Raw genomic sequence first — 16314 nt, 5'->3', positions numbered from 1 at the left:
TCATCGGACATGAATCGAAACTCAACAGAAGGGGGACCAGCTACAATGACATCAGTCCATTGAATTTTGATGCGGAAACCCCCGCTGCGCCATCTATTGGACCAGGGTAAAGATAGAATCGGCAATTCTGGGCGTCGTGTTGCTGGGGCGCTTCGGGTCAGAAGTCTTGGGATCACAAGGTATTTTGAGTCGTGACTCGACAGAGGGACTCATCATCTGTGATCCCTTGACCTGGTACCAACTCCAGAAGGTAACAGCTACCTAATTACCCACCTGCCTATCTGCACGATGACATCCAGCATACCAACTTGATCCTCACTATAGTTTCAACGAGGTCATAATTTGAAGACAAATTACTTTTGCGACACTAGTCTAGTGGCTGTAAAATCTCGAGAAAAAAAAAAATAGTCGAACGGAACAATCATTCTATGCACCGGATCTGAAATCCACCTTGACTAAAGAACAGCGGCTCGTAGCCTCATTGCCCAGACCTGCCAGTGCGGTAGGTAGCGGCTGAGGTGGATATTGGAATAAATGTTAAAGTGCTGTTATTGGTTCCAATAGAGGCAAAGTGGACCGCTGTTTGTTGAGTCCGGCCAGTCCGCCCGTCCACTTTCAGCAAAGCTCACATGCACATAGCGCAACGGCCGCAACGAAGCGCAGAGAGTCCCGTCATCTTTTCGCGACAGCCGGACCCAGCTTATCTCAATGAAAATGGTCCCTTCTCCTGCCCAAAATAGACGAAATCTCCATCCGTAATCCTCTCTAACCATCTCTCACGAGGCAGGCCTTGCTTATGTGAACTCAGAATAGCGGCATCCTTTTGTTCAATATTCATCGTTGTTCATACGTGAGGGGAGAAAAAAAAAACCGAACCCAAAAGTTGCTTCCGAACGCACGATTTTGTTTTGGCGTTTTCCCCTGCATCTGCTGCATGGGCTATCCCAGGTCGAAAGGGCCCTCACACAACTGTCATCCCTCTTTCCGAAAGTGCTGTTCCTAGATCTCTTGCGCGACGGTCCAGAGTCCGATTCCAGTTGTTCTGGCGCTCTCCCACGTCGCTTCTTAACCAAGCTGGTCTGACCCTTTCGAATTTTGGAATCACATTCCCTTTTGTACAACCTCAACTCTGCTCTACAAACCTTAATATTGAGGTCCTGGGACCTCACACGGAACCGGTTGCCACGATGCAGTACGTCAGGAATCTGAGCGACTCGGTCTCAACGGCATGGAACTCGATCAACCCGGCTACTCTCAGCGGCGCTATCGACGTTATCGTCGTCGAGCAGGAGGACGGCTCACTGCTGTGCTCCCCATTCCATGTGCGCTTCGGCAAGTTTTCACTGTTACGACCCTACGAGAAGAAGGTCGAGTTTAGAGTAAATGGAGTGAAGCAACCATACTCGATGAAGCTCGGCGAAGGCGGAGAGGCCTTCTTCGTCTTCGAGACTACCGACAATATCCCAAAGAGCATGCAGACTTCGCCGATAGTGTCGCCTGCTTCAAGCCCGCCTTTTGAGCCTCAGCAGCCAGGCCTTCAAGACCCGGAAGTCTTTGAGCTGGATGGAGAGTCCAGGAAGTCCCGTTCGCCGGGACCGGTCCGTCCCCAGCCGGCCATAATCCAGTCTGGTTTGGCACAAGATGGTGTGTGCATTCATTGGCTTTGATGCAGCGGTTGGTATCGGCAGCTATTGACATGTGTTAATCCTAGGTCTTCTCACACCATCCTCGACTTCGCCCGAGCTTTCCATCCGCCGGCATAAATCGGGAGAATGGGACAATTTCGAGCACCGCCCTCACAGCGACGACATCTTGAGGCAACGGGCGCGCAGGCCGTCTTCGAACCTCGATGTCGAAGACATGTCGCTTGATCTCGCGAACCCCTCCGACCGATCCCAAAGCCCGCCTCCTCTCACGCGTGGCGAGGCACTGGGGCGGGCTGTGACACTCTCCAGGGAACTCGCAGCCGTCAACATCCGCACACAAGTAACCGAAGAAGGCGACTTGATGCTTGATATGAGTGACATGAAGAACAACGAAGAGGACGCGTTTCGCGCTGAGATCCTTGCACGCAAGGTGCTCTCACAGGAGCTAGATGGAAACTACGATGTTGGCGCGCTCATTGGTATGGACGAGCAGGCGAACCTGTGGATTTATCACAGTGAGGAGGCCAAGGAGGCTGCCATGAAGAGGATGATGGAGACTTCCTTCAACAACCCCACCGTAGCCATCGATGCTGCTTCAGACCCGGGGTACCATAGCGACGACAGCTCTGGAACTGCGCAGACCCCTGTTCATAGGAGGACAGAGTCTGACGTCGGCCAACTGCGGCTCGTACAGACTCCTCCCTCGTCGCCAGGCTCTACTACTGCAGGTGACCCGAACAGGAACTATGCCAAGACCTTGCGCCTTACCAGCGACCAGCTGAAGGCCATGAACCTCAAGTCGGGTGAAAACACTCTCAGTTTCACGGTGAACAGAGCTACGTGCTCTGCGAACATGTACCTTTGGAAACACGAGACCCCTGTCGTCATTTCAGATATCGACGGCACTATAACCAAGTCAGATGCGTTGGGGCACGTGCTCAACATGATCGGACGAGATTGGACACACGCTGGAGTCGCCAAACTCTACACTGACATTCAGAACAATGGGTACAATATCATGTACCTCACCAGCCGTTCGGTTGGTCAGGCAGATACAACCCGGGCTTACTTGCACAACATTGTGCAAGATGGCTATCGACTCCCGCGAGGTCCAACCATTCTCTCCCCAGACCGTACCATGGCAGCTTTGCGCCGCGAAATCTACCTGCGCAAGCCCCATGTGTTCAAGATGGCGACGCTCCGGGACATCAAGAGCCTGTACGGGCCTGATCATCATCCTTTCTATGCCGGCTTCGGTAACAGACTAACGGATCAGATCTCGTATCGCACTGTGGACGTGCCACGGACTCGCATATTTACTATCAACTCCAATGCTGAGGTTTCCCTGGATCTTCTCAGTCTGAACAAGCTCAAGTTGAGCTACCTTAGCATGTCGGAGATTGTGGAGCACTATTTTCCACCCGTGAGCACCCTGGTCAAGGGTGGCGGCGAGGAATTCACCGACTTCAAGTACTGGCGCGATCAACCCCTCGAGATTGACGAATTTTCCGCCAGCGACTCGGACGAGGTCAACAGGGACGATGCCGAAGACGACGAGGACGACGATGAGAGCCAATATGCTGACGACGATGAGGCTGGCGACGCTATGGGCGAAAGCTACATCTCGCGCAACTCGGTCGATGAGGGCAGTGTATACTATGAGGACGGCCAAGAGATGTTGGAGGACTCGGCTGTTTTTGAGCAGGAAGACGCCGATGGGGAGGAGGATGATGAAGACGACGACGAAGCGATGCAAAGTGAAGATGAGGACATTGCTGTTCGGGGTAGATCCCCTGCTGCATCAACTGTGAATGGAAAGAAGAGCTCAGCTCCGAAAGATGCTGTTACCGACGTCGATGCCGAGGTCATCACGGGGGTCAAGAACCTCCAGGTCAATGGGGACATGCATCGTTGAGCTCTTTATTTTCTAGCAGCTTAATTACACATAGACACCAAACCCGTACGATCGGTTCATCTGGGGAAAAACTGGCGCCGTGTGGGAGGCAGCTTCAACAGCGCCACACCAGGTATTGGTCTGAAGAGGTTTTCTTTTTTTCTCTCTCTCTCTCTCTCTCTCTCTCTCTCTCTCTCTCTCTCTCTCTCTCTCTCTTTCTCTTTCTTCTTACGTTGGGGAGGGGCATTTTCTGGATTTTTCAAGGTTATTACTGCATAGCATGAGGAGTTTTGTTTTCTTTTTGGTAGGTTTTTGTTTGCGCAAGATCGCAGCCTATAGACATGTACCATAAGTGTTCTTGTGCAAACGTAGCAATAATCGAATCGAGGATTCAATGTGGCCAGTTTCTGACTAAATTGGTTGTGCCAGTACAGCATGTGGGGGTCTGTTGGTGACTGCTTCATCACCGAATCTGGGTTTGCATGCTCTTAACGGACTCAGTCCCCGGATCAAGGACATCGAGAAGCTTTGTTCCCTGTCCCCGAATAATGAATGCATTTGGCATCGTTGCGCTAATAGAAGCAGACAGAATCCTGGGTGGGAAGCTATGCCTCTCGCCATTGCTCAAAGTAGCCCCACGCTATGGGAACCCCCTGCTATCTCAATATGAAGGCCCTTTGTCAAAGTAAATTGGTTGTACTCCCACAGCCGGTATCGTAGCGGGGCCTCCTCACTCCTCAGCCATCTCCTCGTCGACATCATCCCCAAAGACATCGTCGACAGTGCCTCCTTCAACCGGCTCGCCGCCGACCTCCTCATCGACCTGATCGCCGCCTTGCGTCTCCACGCCCTCCATGGCATCTCTCATCTCGGCATCCGCATCCTCTGAGTCGTCGTCATCATCGTCATCAATCCCAGCCTCGCCCGGCCCCCACGTATCCGTCAACCCCCAGGCGTTGCCGCTCAGCACGAACCGCTCGCTGGGCAGCCTGACGCCCCACTCGTGCGGCATTATGCGCGGCAGGGCGGCCTTGTTGCGCTCGCGGGCCATCTCGAGCAGGAACTCCTTGGAGGTGCTCCCGCCGCCGCGGAACTGGAAGGCCAGCCTGCTGGCGATGGCGACCTGGATGGACGAGGCTGAGACGCTGGCGTCGCCGCCGCTCGGGGCGCTGGCCGTGGCGTTCTGCGCGGCCGACGGTTTGGCGCCAGCGTGTGTCGTGTAGGGATCGCCAGCCAGGTGCAGCGCGTCCGACAGCACGGCGGCCGTGTGCCGGTAGGCGAAATCGAGGAGGAGGAGGGGCACCCGTGGCTCAAACGCCGTCACGCCCTGCGCCGTCAGCAGGAGCTCGATGGTGCGGGCGTCGCGCGGCCGCGGGGCAGGCGTGCTGTCGGCCTGCGGCTGCTGTGATTGAGAGGCGCCGCCGGCTCCGGCGGGTTGTGATGGTTGGCCGGCGGCCGGTACTTGTTGTGATGATGATTGCTGGGAGCTGAATGCGTTTGTGGTTTGGGTCTGTTGGCTGCCGGATGCCGGTGGCACGCCGTTTGGTTGAGAGGCTGTTGTTGACATTCTTTGGACGGATTTGTGATTTTCTGAAAACTTATGGGTGTTTAGAAGTTGTATGGGAGGGAATTGAGAGCTTCGCCGCGATCTATTTCAAAACGAGGTGGATGGAGCTTGGATGCGGCTCGTGGCGCTATGGGTATATCGTTCGCGTCAATGCTAAGAGGACCTGATATCTGCCATTTGGATAGTCACTACTGAACGTCTCTGGTGGGATTGGCCGACGTTATCGATGCGAGATTGGATGCTGGAGCACAGTAGGATGCGACGGAATGAGAATCGAATTCAATATGTCGCGTGAAGCTTTCTGCAGCCAGTTCTACGCGCATGCGCCCCGGCCGGAGTAACCGTCCCTGGTAATAAAGCGCACAGGCCACAGCTTAAGAGCTTGATCCTTGCTCTCGATTTATTTATGGGTCTTGTGTTCCTGCGATCAAAACCCAAGACGCCCGTTCTCTCTATACGCCGTAAAGTGCCATGGATAATATTTCACGCGATGTCGCGTAGTGGGGCTTCCTTGCCCCTCTGAGGTGATTTTAGCCGTCGTGAGCATGACGAAAGAAGCGCCGATTCCCGGGAGGCGATTGAAATCGAAAAAAAAAAAAAGTTCTGATTTTGTTGCATGACTAACCCTATGACTGATTGTTACAATACTCGACTTTCATGTTTACCTGTCACTCAATCAAAGGGGGAGAAAAACTATACTATTTTGTCATACCAAAACTGCTGAGCTATCTCGCGGGCAAAGTCCCTACCATCGTCACATAAACAAAGCCCCTCATTTCGCAACTGCATTCATTGCTTCTGCCCAGAGCGAGCCATTGGCAACTGGCGTAGCCAATTGTCTACATACCTGGTTAATCCACAATGGAGTCAACACTACCGTTGCCCTTCATTGTTGATGCTTCGCCCAACCTGAGTGGCGAGACCGGCCTGTCCAAGGAGCAGCTCGCTTGTCTTGGCACGATATTCTTCGAGGTCACCCCGCAGAATTTTGGTGATGTGAGGAGTTTTTTACAGCCTGGCACCTTTGCGTTCGAACCGTATCTGGATGTGACTCAACTCGAGTCTGCCGACGACATATTGTCCCTGCTTGATAGTGGTGCCAGGAAAGTCTTTGTTAAACCGGAGCAACTAAAGGAATATGAGGAACTCGGTTCAAGGGTTGCGCAGGCTGTTGACGGGGCCTCTTTGCAGGTCTCATCGACAGAGGGTGGCCTGCTCGTAAGCGGCATAGATGCAAGCGGCGATGTTTCAACACTGGTCCAGCAACTCAACTCCAAAAAGGGCACACTCATGTTCATCAGGCCAGCAGATGGTGCCGACTTGGAGCTTTGCGCAGCCCTGGCCCGACAAGTGCATGCCATTGTTATCTTGCCGGCATCTAGGCTGTGTACTTCTACCAAGGATGCCACCGGCGGGAAAGTTCCGGTTTCCAAGCTTTTGGCATCAAACTGGACATCGGATAGGGGGGACAAGCTGCTTCCCACGGTGGTCACTGATGATAGTGGAATCGCTCTGGGATTGGTATACAGCAGCGAGGAGAGCATCGGAGAGGCCTTGCGGACTTGCACGGGTGTCTACCAAAGTCGCAAGCGTGGCCTATGGTACAAGGGAGCCACATCGGGAGACACCCAAGAGTTGGTTCGAATCTCTCTTGACTGCGACAACGATGCTCTCAAGTTTGTCGTTAGACAAAAGGGCCAATTTTGTCACCTTGACCAGTTTAGTTGCTTTGGAAACCTCGGAGGCATTGCCAAGCTGGAACAAACACTCAAACAACGCAAAGAGTCGGCTCCCGCAGGCTCCTACACTGCCAGGTTGTTTTCAGATGAGAAACTCCTGAGGGCTAAGATCATGGAGGAGGCCGAGGAGCTTTGCGACGCAAAGACCAAGGAGAACATTGCCTTTGAGGCCGCCGACCTTATCTACTTTGCCCTGACAAAGGCAGTTGCTTCTGGCGTCAGTCTGAGTGATATTGAGAGAAACCTTGACGCCAAGAGCTGGAAGGTAAAGCGTAGGACGGGAGATGCCAAGGGCAAATGGGCCGAGAAGGAGGGTATCAAACCCAGTGCACCCAGTGCGCCCGCAACAGCTCCTGCGCCTGCTGCCATGGAGGCAACTTCTGACAGGATCGCAATGAAGGTCCTCGACGTCAGCCAAAGCTCGGTTGCCGAAATCCAAGAAGCCCTGAAGCGCCCGTCCCAAAAGTCTTCGGACGCCATCATGAAGATCATCGGCCCCATAGTCGACGATGTGCGCACCAACGGCGACAAGGCAGTCTTGTCATACACGCACAAATTCGAGAAGGCAACGTCCCTGACGTCACCCGTCCTCAAGGCGCCCTTCCCCGAGGAGATGATGCGCCTGTCTCCCGAGACGGCCAAGGCCATCGACGTCTCGTTCGAGAACATCCGCAAGTTCCACGCGGCCCAGAAGGAGGACAAGCCCCTGCGTGTCGAGACGATGCCCGGCGTTGTGTGCAGCCGCTTCAGCCGGCCCATCGAACGTGTGGGTCTGTACGTGCCCGGCGGCACGGCCGTGCTGCCATCGACGGCCCTCATGCTCGGCGTCCCTGCCATGGTGGCCGGCTGCCAGCGCATCGTGCTCGCCTCCCCGCCGCGCCAGGACGGCACCGTGACACCCGAGATCGTCTACGTCGCGCACAAGGTTGGGGCCGAGAGCATCGTGCTCGCCGGCGGCGCGCAGGCTGTCGCTGCCATGGCATACGGCACCGAGAGCGTCACCAAGGTCGACAAGATCCTCGGCCCCGGAAACCAGTTCGTTACGGCGGCTAAGATGCTCGTCAGCAATGACACCAACGCCGGCGTCGGCATCGACATGCCGGCCGGCCCATCCGAGGTCCTCGTCATTGCCGATCGCGACGCCAACCCGGCCTTTGTCGCGTCGGACCTTCTCTCCCAGGCCGAGCACGGTGTCGACAGCCAGGTCGTCCTCATCGCCGTCGACCTGGACGAGGCAGGCCTAAAAGCCATCGAGGACGAGGTCCACAAGCAGGCCATGGCGCTGCCGAGGGTCGACATCGTCAGGGGCAGCATTAAGCATTCCATCACCATCTCGGTCCGCAACATCGAGGAGGCCATGCGCATCAGCAACGACTACGCCCCGGAGCACCTCATCCTGCAGCTCAAGGACGCAGAGGCCGTCGTCGACATGGTCATGAATGCCGGCAGCGTGTTCATCGGGCAATGGACGCCGGAGAGCGTCGGCGATTATTCTGCTGGCGTCAACCATTCGCTCCGTAAGTCTACCCTTGGAAATGCCCATCAGGTGCAAAAGCGTGAGGAAGCATCTGCCGTCTCAGTGCTAACCATTTTTCCTTCCTTCTGTCAACAGCGACGTACGGTTACGCAAAGCAATACTCGGGCGTCAACCTTGGCTCGTTTGTCAAGCACATTACCAGCTCCAATCTTACGGCGGACGGTCTTCGCAACGTTGGCGAGGCCGTCATGGAGCTGGCCAAGGTTGAGGAGCTTGAGGCTCATAGGAGGGCTGTCAGCATTCGTATGGAACACATGAACAAGCAAGCCAGCCAGTAGACTGTGGTATCTCGTTTAATCTAACTATAAGAGGATTGAAAAGAAAACCAGAATAGTTGTAAACTAATTCAAGACTAGTGCATTTCCCTAATGTGTACCACCTGACGCTCTTTTTTTTATTTATTTGTTTAATTTTTTTCCCCAAGAAACCATTGAAATACTATAGGAAAGCTTTCGGACCCTATACGTGTAGACCGCGTTGTGTGCCTCAATAAATTACATACGACTCTCACCAAGTATTTGCCGCGGTGCCCAGCCTAATTAACGATGCTCATCGCTTATACCATCGTACAGAATACCCATAACCTTTTCGATTAACCCGTCGAAACCCTTCATCCTTCACCACGTATTTGCTTCTCCAATGCCTCCCCTCAAACCGATAACTCAAACTTTGGCGGTGCAACAGAGGTTCTCGTAGCCTGAGACAAAAAATCGGCCTAGGATTTGCCTTTCTTCTTGCGCTTGTTCTTCTTCTTGGCACCCTTTGAGCCATTCTCTTGTCCTTCCTCATTGTTAGAGCTCCAGGCGCCCTTGCCCTGGGGACTGCTGTCTGCCTCCGCAGCCGAGTGGGTTGCATTCTCTTCAATCTCGTCCTCGTCTTCATTGGAGCTGTTGGTTTCAAGGACAACCTTTCGGAAGCCCCGCTCCGACTCGAAAACATTCTCCGTGATGCTACCACTGCGAACCGTCGACCGCTTAGGCAAAGGCGTTGTGGGGCCGCTGCGTTCGGATGTAGGACTGCTTCTCCCGGTGTATGAATCACGAGTTGGACTTGTCTCTGCTACGGGTCCAATCCTGTTGTAGATTCCAGACTGGGTTCGCTCTCTGGGCTTTTGCGCGTTGTCATCGCTCTTGTTGGACGTATCAGGAACATTGGTAGACTGCTGGGGAGACGAGGATAAAACACGCTGTTGAGCATCCGTAGCTGACGCAGCACCGTAACTTTGACGAAGTGCATGTACGCCATCCTTGGAAGCCATGTTGTTGTGAGACAGGAGTGCCGTCTGTTCATCAGCGTCGTGGTCGTTCGGTTCGCTGAGACGGATCAGTACGTCGGGGTTTTCATGGACAGTGCCTGGCGGGACATCAGGCAACGGTGAACGCAACGCCTGCCCGTGGGAGCCGCTGCCTGGCTTGATCTTGACAGAAGTAAGGCGTGTGTTCTTCGGGTTGTTCGCTGGGTTCGAGGGGCCAAGATGTTTGAGGTGTTCCCGAATGTCGTCGAGGTTGGTGCGGACTGGCACAGGGGAGGAAACCATCTGCCCGTCTTGCCCTGCGGAGCTTCGTCGCATCAAAAAGGTAGTCTTCGGACTACTCGACAGTCGAGAATCGGCCCCAATATTGTTGGTAGCTTCTGGGACTGAAGTAGGAGCCAGCGAATCTTTGCCATTAACATCAGCCCTGACGTTCTCTTGCGACTTGGATGTCATGTTGAGCGAGTGTCTCCGAAAGATCTGCGCGTTAGGGGCTGGATGTAGGCGCCGGATTGCCTTGTGAACATCGACGTAGACATCTGACTCGTCAATAATTTCCCTGCAAGATCGATTGTTGGTTATCATGTCAAAGACCAAAACTCGTCAGCAGCACGAGGGGAGCTTGAACCTACTCTCCAATGAGCTCTTCAATAACGTCCTCCAAGGTGACGACTCCCAAAGCACCGGAGGAGTTTCCAGGGGACTCGGATACCAAGACCATGTGCGATTTCCCCTCCTGGAAGTAATTGACGATGTCGAGGCAGCTAGTCTCGGGTCGTGTCTCGGGTAGCGTTGCCAAAGGAAAATCTTTGACGCGCATGGCATCCTCCGGATCGTAGGTAATCAAGATCTTCACCAACAGCATGCCCAAGAAGTTTGTCGGATTGCCGGATTCATGGATAGGAATACGAGAGTAGCCAGCGGACAGGATCTTGTCCATGGTAGGCTCATCGAGCACCGTATCCTCCGACATGACGAACACATCATCCATTGGGGTCATGACAGACGAGACGGGCTTCTCCTTGAGATCCAGGACGGCGCTGATGATTGTGACTTCGTCCTTGTTGAGTCGTTCGCTAGCGACACCAAGTGACTTGTGCAAGGTGACCAGCGTCTTCAGACCACTCTTCTTGTAAACAGTGCCGTGATCTTCTCCGAGAATCCAGTCGAGCAGCTTTGCAGTCGGCCAAGAGAGCGGTGCGGTCAAGTACATAAGCGCCAAAACGGGCTTGGACATGTACCCACCAATCTGAAGGCCATATCGTACGCAGACGGATTGCGGAACGACTTCTCCAAAGATAACTGTTCGGCCGTCATTGGCAGGATGTCAGTTTTGCTCATTAAACTTTGATGTGTTTCCCGTGCTTTAGCTGGAGCAGGTGACGACGGTTCCATCTTACCGATCAAAGCGGTGCTGCCGACAATAGCGGCAACACCACCACCGAGACAACGGTCAAGAACAACTGGGAGCGACTCGTTGACAACCACATTGGCCAATAGAAGTGTAACAAGAACCCAATGTTTCCCAGCTTCGAGCAGCTTGTACACGCGCTTAGCGTTCTTATGCTGGGGCTCGTCCTTGTCGGATGCAATGACCTGCAGATAGATGCTGTCTTGGCCCATCAACCTGTTCCAGTAAAAATACAAGATTAGCTTCGCGGTTCGAAGCGCGGGGGGTCGAGATCGAGGCAGGGAACGAACGCGATGGTTAGACCGGCGAAAGCACCACCAGCAAGCACCAAGAAGGCCGAAAAGAGAAACAGAATCCATTTCGGAGTACCATCTTCGTCTTCGGGCAGCTCGATGCCGCCGTGACCGAGCGTCGCAGGAACGGGAGAGGCGGCGACAGAGGACAAGCCTAAGCCCAAAAGCTTCGCGAAGCCCAGAACTATTGGGCGTGCAGCGTTGAAGCCATTGTAGCTGTGCCTTGAATTGAGTCGCGCGGTCGTATGAGAACCTCGCGTCGTCATCGCTCGCCGGTGCGTACTTGGATTAACTTGTCGAGAATGTTTTCTCGTCGTGGTTTTTGAAGCGAATAAAAGAGGCGAGGTAATAGCCCGAGTGTAAGCAGGAATGGGAATCGACGATTCCAATCGTCACAGGGGGTTTTGTTCAAGGGGCGGAAGAGAGAAGGTACAGGGATCTTGACTCGTAGCTTGAGCGGGCGCACGCGCAGGTGGCCAAGGCTGACCAGTATGACCCAAGGTACAGTAGTTGCCTGCGGTAATATAACCTGGGGCAAATTTTTAGGAGAATTATGGGTAAGGTAATACTTGATTACTGGTCTCGGTGGGATGCGATTTCGAATTTCGTTCGTCTTGGACGGTTTTAACCTTGTGAATAATTTTCACATTATAGGCGCCGCAAATGCGTCATCGCGGGAGCTATCTCTGGGAAATCAAGTGCGTTCCGCGGCCACTCGTGAAAGCTTGAGCTTCATTAGGTTCTAGTCTAGTCCAGCCTAGCTAGGCAATGGGTAGGTGGAAGAGTCACCCGTGTTTGCGGGTTACGCAGAAGCCTTGGGAGGCGACACTACTGTAGTATCGCAGGCAGCCCCTAGGTACCTGCGCGCCTATCTATGTAGGGTAAGGTAGGTAAGGTAGGTTGGGAGGCTGGGAGCTGCCTACACGACAGGTACCTAGAGTACCTCTTTAAGGAAGGCGTAGCTGGATTTCAAGTTCCGACAGTTCATAGGGCGAGACAATGGAGGAGGACAAGACCATATGCCAGATGCTTGTTTCATACGCAGATTACTCTATGAAGAATAAAACATAGATAAAGGCTTTGCTTAAAGAATCGGGAAGGCTTTGGCTCTCCTGGACTACCTGGTGTTCCATTGTTCATTGTACCCCGTCTCGTCCCATCTTACACAGAACCAACTTGGCAACGAGGGTCAGGGATCCTAGCGCTTCGGGCACAGTCAGTTGTTCGATTCCAGCCCTATTCCCATGTTGACTTTGCGCATCACCGATGCACTATTTATACAGGAGCTTACTAACCTACTACGTATAGCTAACCTGATAGATACATGGAATGTAACCTCATAATAAAGATTTCCTAATGGCGTAAACCTGGCAACCAGGTAATTGTTAGCGAATAGGCCAAGGTTCCCTAGCAATTTCGACCAAGGGCTGTCACAACTCTGGTGAGGGGCCAGGCCTTGGCATCGCTTGCACGGACCACCTAAAGCAACCAAGTAGCACGCGTATGTGCCTTGGAAGCTATACCGTGGGTAGCAGTTGCTGTGGTTACCGACACCAAGCTGATGTGTTGTAAACACCCACCGCCACTTGACCTTGGTTACCAGGCATTAGTAGCTACCTCCCTTGCTAACGCGACCTATCTAGTAGCTTAATTCAATTCTATCTATCTCACAAAACGGACGAACCGCCATAGCGTGTGACCAGACTCACGGTTCTCATTAATCATCCTCAACCAAAGGAGTATCGTCGTCCTGCTCCTCTCGGGCTCCCACCAACAGATATGGCGTAAAAGTATCGATTTCATCAGTGTCACGAGGAATTAGACAACGTCTTCTCGAGGTACTCGACGAAGCATTATCAATTAATACCGCATCCGACACCAACATTCTGCAAGCCTTCTGGTCTCAATTGCATTTCCTCTTTTTCTCTCTGCCGTGTTTTATTTTTGTCTTCCCTGGCAACCATGGCTGCCATTGACGATCCGGCATCTAATGCAACTACTAAGATTAATGGCACTGCCGATCGTCCCTCGAGGCCCAAGTCTTCCATCTTCAAGTCTTTCGTTCACAGACGCAACAACTCAGACGGCACTGAGTTGCCTTCGTCTTTCGAGGCCCAACCCACGTCCAGTGCTGCATACCCACCCCGAACCGAGCAGAACGACGCCGTGTTGAATCCATACGCCGTCAGCAGCTCAGCCGACATGGGGCTGGCTGGCTTCGCTTGGCAAGGCCGGGCTCTCGGGGAGCTTCACTACAACCAGCAAGAGCAGCCTCCGCGATCACCTCCCAAAAAGACGGATGCAACGTCGAGGTCACCACAGAAGAACTCGTTTGTCAGCGTCTCCTTCAAGGCGTTGGTTAACAAGGACAGCACTGGTGATGGTCAATCTGTGCCGAGTTCGCCAACAAAGCCCAAGAAGACAAAGTCAACAACGAACTTTGCGACTTTGCTTTCCCGACCAAAATCATCCAAGAATCTCAAGGGTACGGCAGAGAGTGGCAAGGACAAGGAAAACAGAACTCCAGAAGGCTCCGCGAGCGGAAGCTTATTGCCTACTCCCATATATGCCCAATTTGCTACCACGGGTGCTGAAGACAAGCAGTCCGATCCAGCTGAATACTTGAGAGGCAACCCCAGGAGTAACCAGGTGAACTCATCCGTCACCAACCTGGTTGCATCAAAGGAGGAAAAATCCCCTTTGAAGCAGAGGCCAAAATCATTTCAACCCTATTTTCACTCCAAAGTCGACCTCACTAGAACAACTGATAACGTTGCTGCAACGCTAAAGGAGACCCCTAATGGCAACAAGTCCTCCACTTGGCACAAGAAAGAAAAAGCCTCGAGGCCAAAGATCGCGAGTGCTTTCTCCGGGTTTGGAGGAAAATCGGTGAAAGGCTCGCCCTCACCCACACCTTCAAGCCCAGAACCCGTCATTGATCCCAAGGATATTGATACTCACTTGGAAGCCATGCTGGACCGACGAAACATACCGGAGAACCAACGGTACAAGATGCGAAACCTCAGCGACACTATCAAGATGGAATTTATCCGACAGGACTGGGCTGAAACACAAGCCAAAAGGAATGCCGAGCAGCAAGCAGCTAGAGAGAACAGTGCTATCTTGGATAATGTCGGCTCCACCAGTTCTGGCAGTGTCGGCTCTATTGAAAAGGAGACGTTAGCCAAGAGCAAGACTAGCCGAGGCAGGACGTTTACACTTTCGAAGGGTGGTAACAAGCCACCGTCCTCCCCAACCAAGAAGAAGGGAGATGGAACCCTCGGGAGACATTTCCGCTCCAAGTCAACTGAGAGCATTGTCAGTGATAGGCCATCCTCGGGTGGCTCCTCCAATGGAGGAGGCTTCTTCTCCAAAGTAAAGCCCCAGCCGGGCCCTGTCGATTTCGTTTCGTATCTTCGCAAAGTTCAGAAGCCAGAACTTGTCGAAGTTGGTAAGCTGCACAAACTGCGGCTGCTGTTGCGCAATGAAACCGTCGCCTGGATCGAGGATTTTGTCCGCCAAGGTGGTATGATGGAAGTCGTCGGTCTGCTCAACCGCATCATGGCCGTAGAATGGAGGTAAGTTCTGCAATAGTGACAGCGTCAAGAGATCCAAGTAAATGTACTGATTCAGATTCTCTAGGGAGGAGCACGAAGATGCACTGCTTCATGAAGTCTTGCTTTGCCTCAAGGCACTTTCAACAACTGCTTTGGCTATGCAGTACTTGCACACCATCCAGGGCACGCTATTCCCAGCCCTGATCAACATGATTTTCGATCCCGAGAAGAAGGGACCCAGCGATTTCACGACCAGGAATATCATCACATCGGTGCTATTTACCTACATTGAAAGTTCAAGCCCGCAGGAGCGTGTCAGGCGTGCAGCCACCGTGCTGTCATATCTGCGCGACCCCAAAGGCAAGGAGGAGGAGCGGCCGGTCAGCTTTGTGCTTGAGATGCGCAAGGAGCGACCTTATCGTGTCTGGTGCAAAGAAGCCGTCAGTGTCACGAAGGAGGTGTTTTGGATCTTTTTGCATACGCTCAATGTCGTATCACTGCCAGTGGACAAGTGCACCAAGGGCGGTCAGGCACTGGAGCCTGTTCAGAAAGAAGCAGCCAAAAATCCCAACGACCCGTCATCGTATCTCATACGGCACTTTCCACAGGAGCGACCGCCTGTGCCTGCGGCACCGTATGTTGGCGGTGTTGAGTGGGATGCAACAAACTATCTTGCATCACACCTGGAGCTAATGAATGCCATCATTGCCTGCACGCCAACTGCTGCAGAGCGCAATGTTCTTCGTGAGGAGTTCCGTGTCTCCGGATGGGAGCGTTGTATGGGAGGCTCGTTGCGGCTCTGCAAAGAAAAATTCTACGGCGCTGTGCATGATGGTTTGCGTACCTGGGTTGCTGCGGCGCACGAGGATGGCTGGGACATCCGTGACGTCCGATATGGCCCGCCAGCTGACGCTCCAAAGAGTCCGCCCAAGAAGCGAGGCGGCGGATTGACGCCTGCGGCTAAGAAGAAGCTCGACGAGCCTGCACCAAAGCTTCAGCTTGATCTGGTGGCTTCACCTGCAGCTGAGGCAAGGATAAACTCTGCTGTCGGAAAACCCCAGGAGTTTTGGCTCTCTTGATGATGGATGTACTAAAAGCACAGAAAACAGCGCCATTTTTGCATGTCCTCGCTAGGGTAAATAACTCCTAATTTCTGGAGCCAGCTGCCAGGGTTTGTCTGCCATTGTTCACTATACATGTTGTCAGAATGTTACGAAAGTATGAAGTTGGGACGATGTCATGGAGGAGGCTGATGATCTCGTCACCGAAAATGTTAGTCTGAGACTGTTGAGCTTTATACCGGCGTGGGAGTTTTGAGTCAACGTGCATCTTCAGATTGCATTGGGATACAGATCCATTTGGGAGACTCTCTATCATCTTTTCTTCCTCCTTTAGGAATCCTGTGGCCAATGTTTCTT

At 53.2% G+C, this 16314-nt stretch overlaps 5 protein-coding genes across 5 annotated transcripts; 3 read left to right on the top strand and 2 right to left on the bottom strand.

The window, feature by feature from the left end:
* Positions 1 to 1187: 1187 nt before the first annotated feature.
* Positions 1188 to 3561, top strand: PpBr36_00822 (uncharacterized protein; the record flags this gene model as incomplete). The annotated part of the gene is made up of 2 exons (XM_029888012.1): positions 1188 to 1644; positions 1712 to 3561. 2 exons carry the CDS (start codon positions 1188 to 1190, stop codon positions 3559 to 3561), a joined length of 2307 nt encoding a protein of 768 aa, XP_029751500.1.
* A 709-nt stretch (positions 3562 to 4270) lies between these two features.
* PpBr36_00821 (uncharacterized protein) lies at positions 4271 to 5107 on the bottom strand (the record flags this gene model as incomplete). Its single annotated transcript, XM_029888011.1, has 1 exon — positions 4271 to 5107. The coding sequence occupies one exon, from the start codon at positions 5105 to 5107 to the stop codon at positions 4271 to 4273; it is 837 nt and encodes a 278-aa protein (XP_029751499.1).
* Positions 5108 to 5968: 861 nt separating this feature from the next.
* On the top strand, positions 5969 to 8661 carry PpBr36_00820 (uncharacterized protein; the record flags this gene model as incomplete). Its single annotated transcript, XM_029888010.1, has 2 exons — positions 5969 to 8363; positions 8459 to 8661. The coding sequence occupies 2 exons, from the start codon at positions 5969 to 5971 to the stop codon at positions 8659 to 8661; spliced, it is 2598 nt and encodes an 865-aa protein (XP_029751498.1).
* Positions 8662 to 9098: 437 nt separating this feature from the next.
* Positions 9099 to 11605, bottom strand: PpBr36_00819 (uncharacterized protein; the record flags this gene model as incomplete). The annotated part of the gene is made up of 4 exons (XM_029888009.1): positions 9099 to 10194; positions 10268 to 10937; positions 11036 to 11262; positions 11337 to 11605. The coding sequence occupies 4 exons, from the start codon at positions 11603 to 11605 to the stop codon at positions 9099 to 9101; spliced, it is 2262 nt and encodes a 753-aa protein (XP_029752697.1).
* Positions 11606 to 13301: 1696 nt separating this feature from the next.
* PpBr36_00818 (uncharacterized protein) lies at positions 13302 to 15975 on the top strand (the record flags this gene model as incomplete). The annotated part of the gene is made up of 2 exons (XM_029888008.1): positions 13302 to 14917; positions 14982 to 15975. The coding sequence occupies 2 exons, from the start codon at positions 13302 to 13304 to the stop codon at positions 15973 to 15975; spliced, it is 2610 nt and encodes an 869-aa protein (XP_029752698.1).
* Between the last annotated feature and the right edge of the window lie 339 nt (positions 15976 to 16314).

This window comes from Pyricularia pennisetigena, chromosome 2 (assembly GCF_004337985.1).
Source record: "Pyricularia pennisetigena strain Br36 chromosome 2, whole genome shotgun sequence".
Classification (NCBI taxonomy): Eukaryota; Fungi; Ascomycota; class Sordariomycetes; order Magnaporthales; family Pyriculariaceae; genus Pyricularia; species Pyricularia pennisetigena.
The sequence above is the reverse complement of the archived record's forward strand: the minus strand, read 5'-3'. Positions and strand labels throughout refer to the sequence as shown.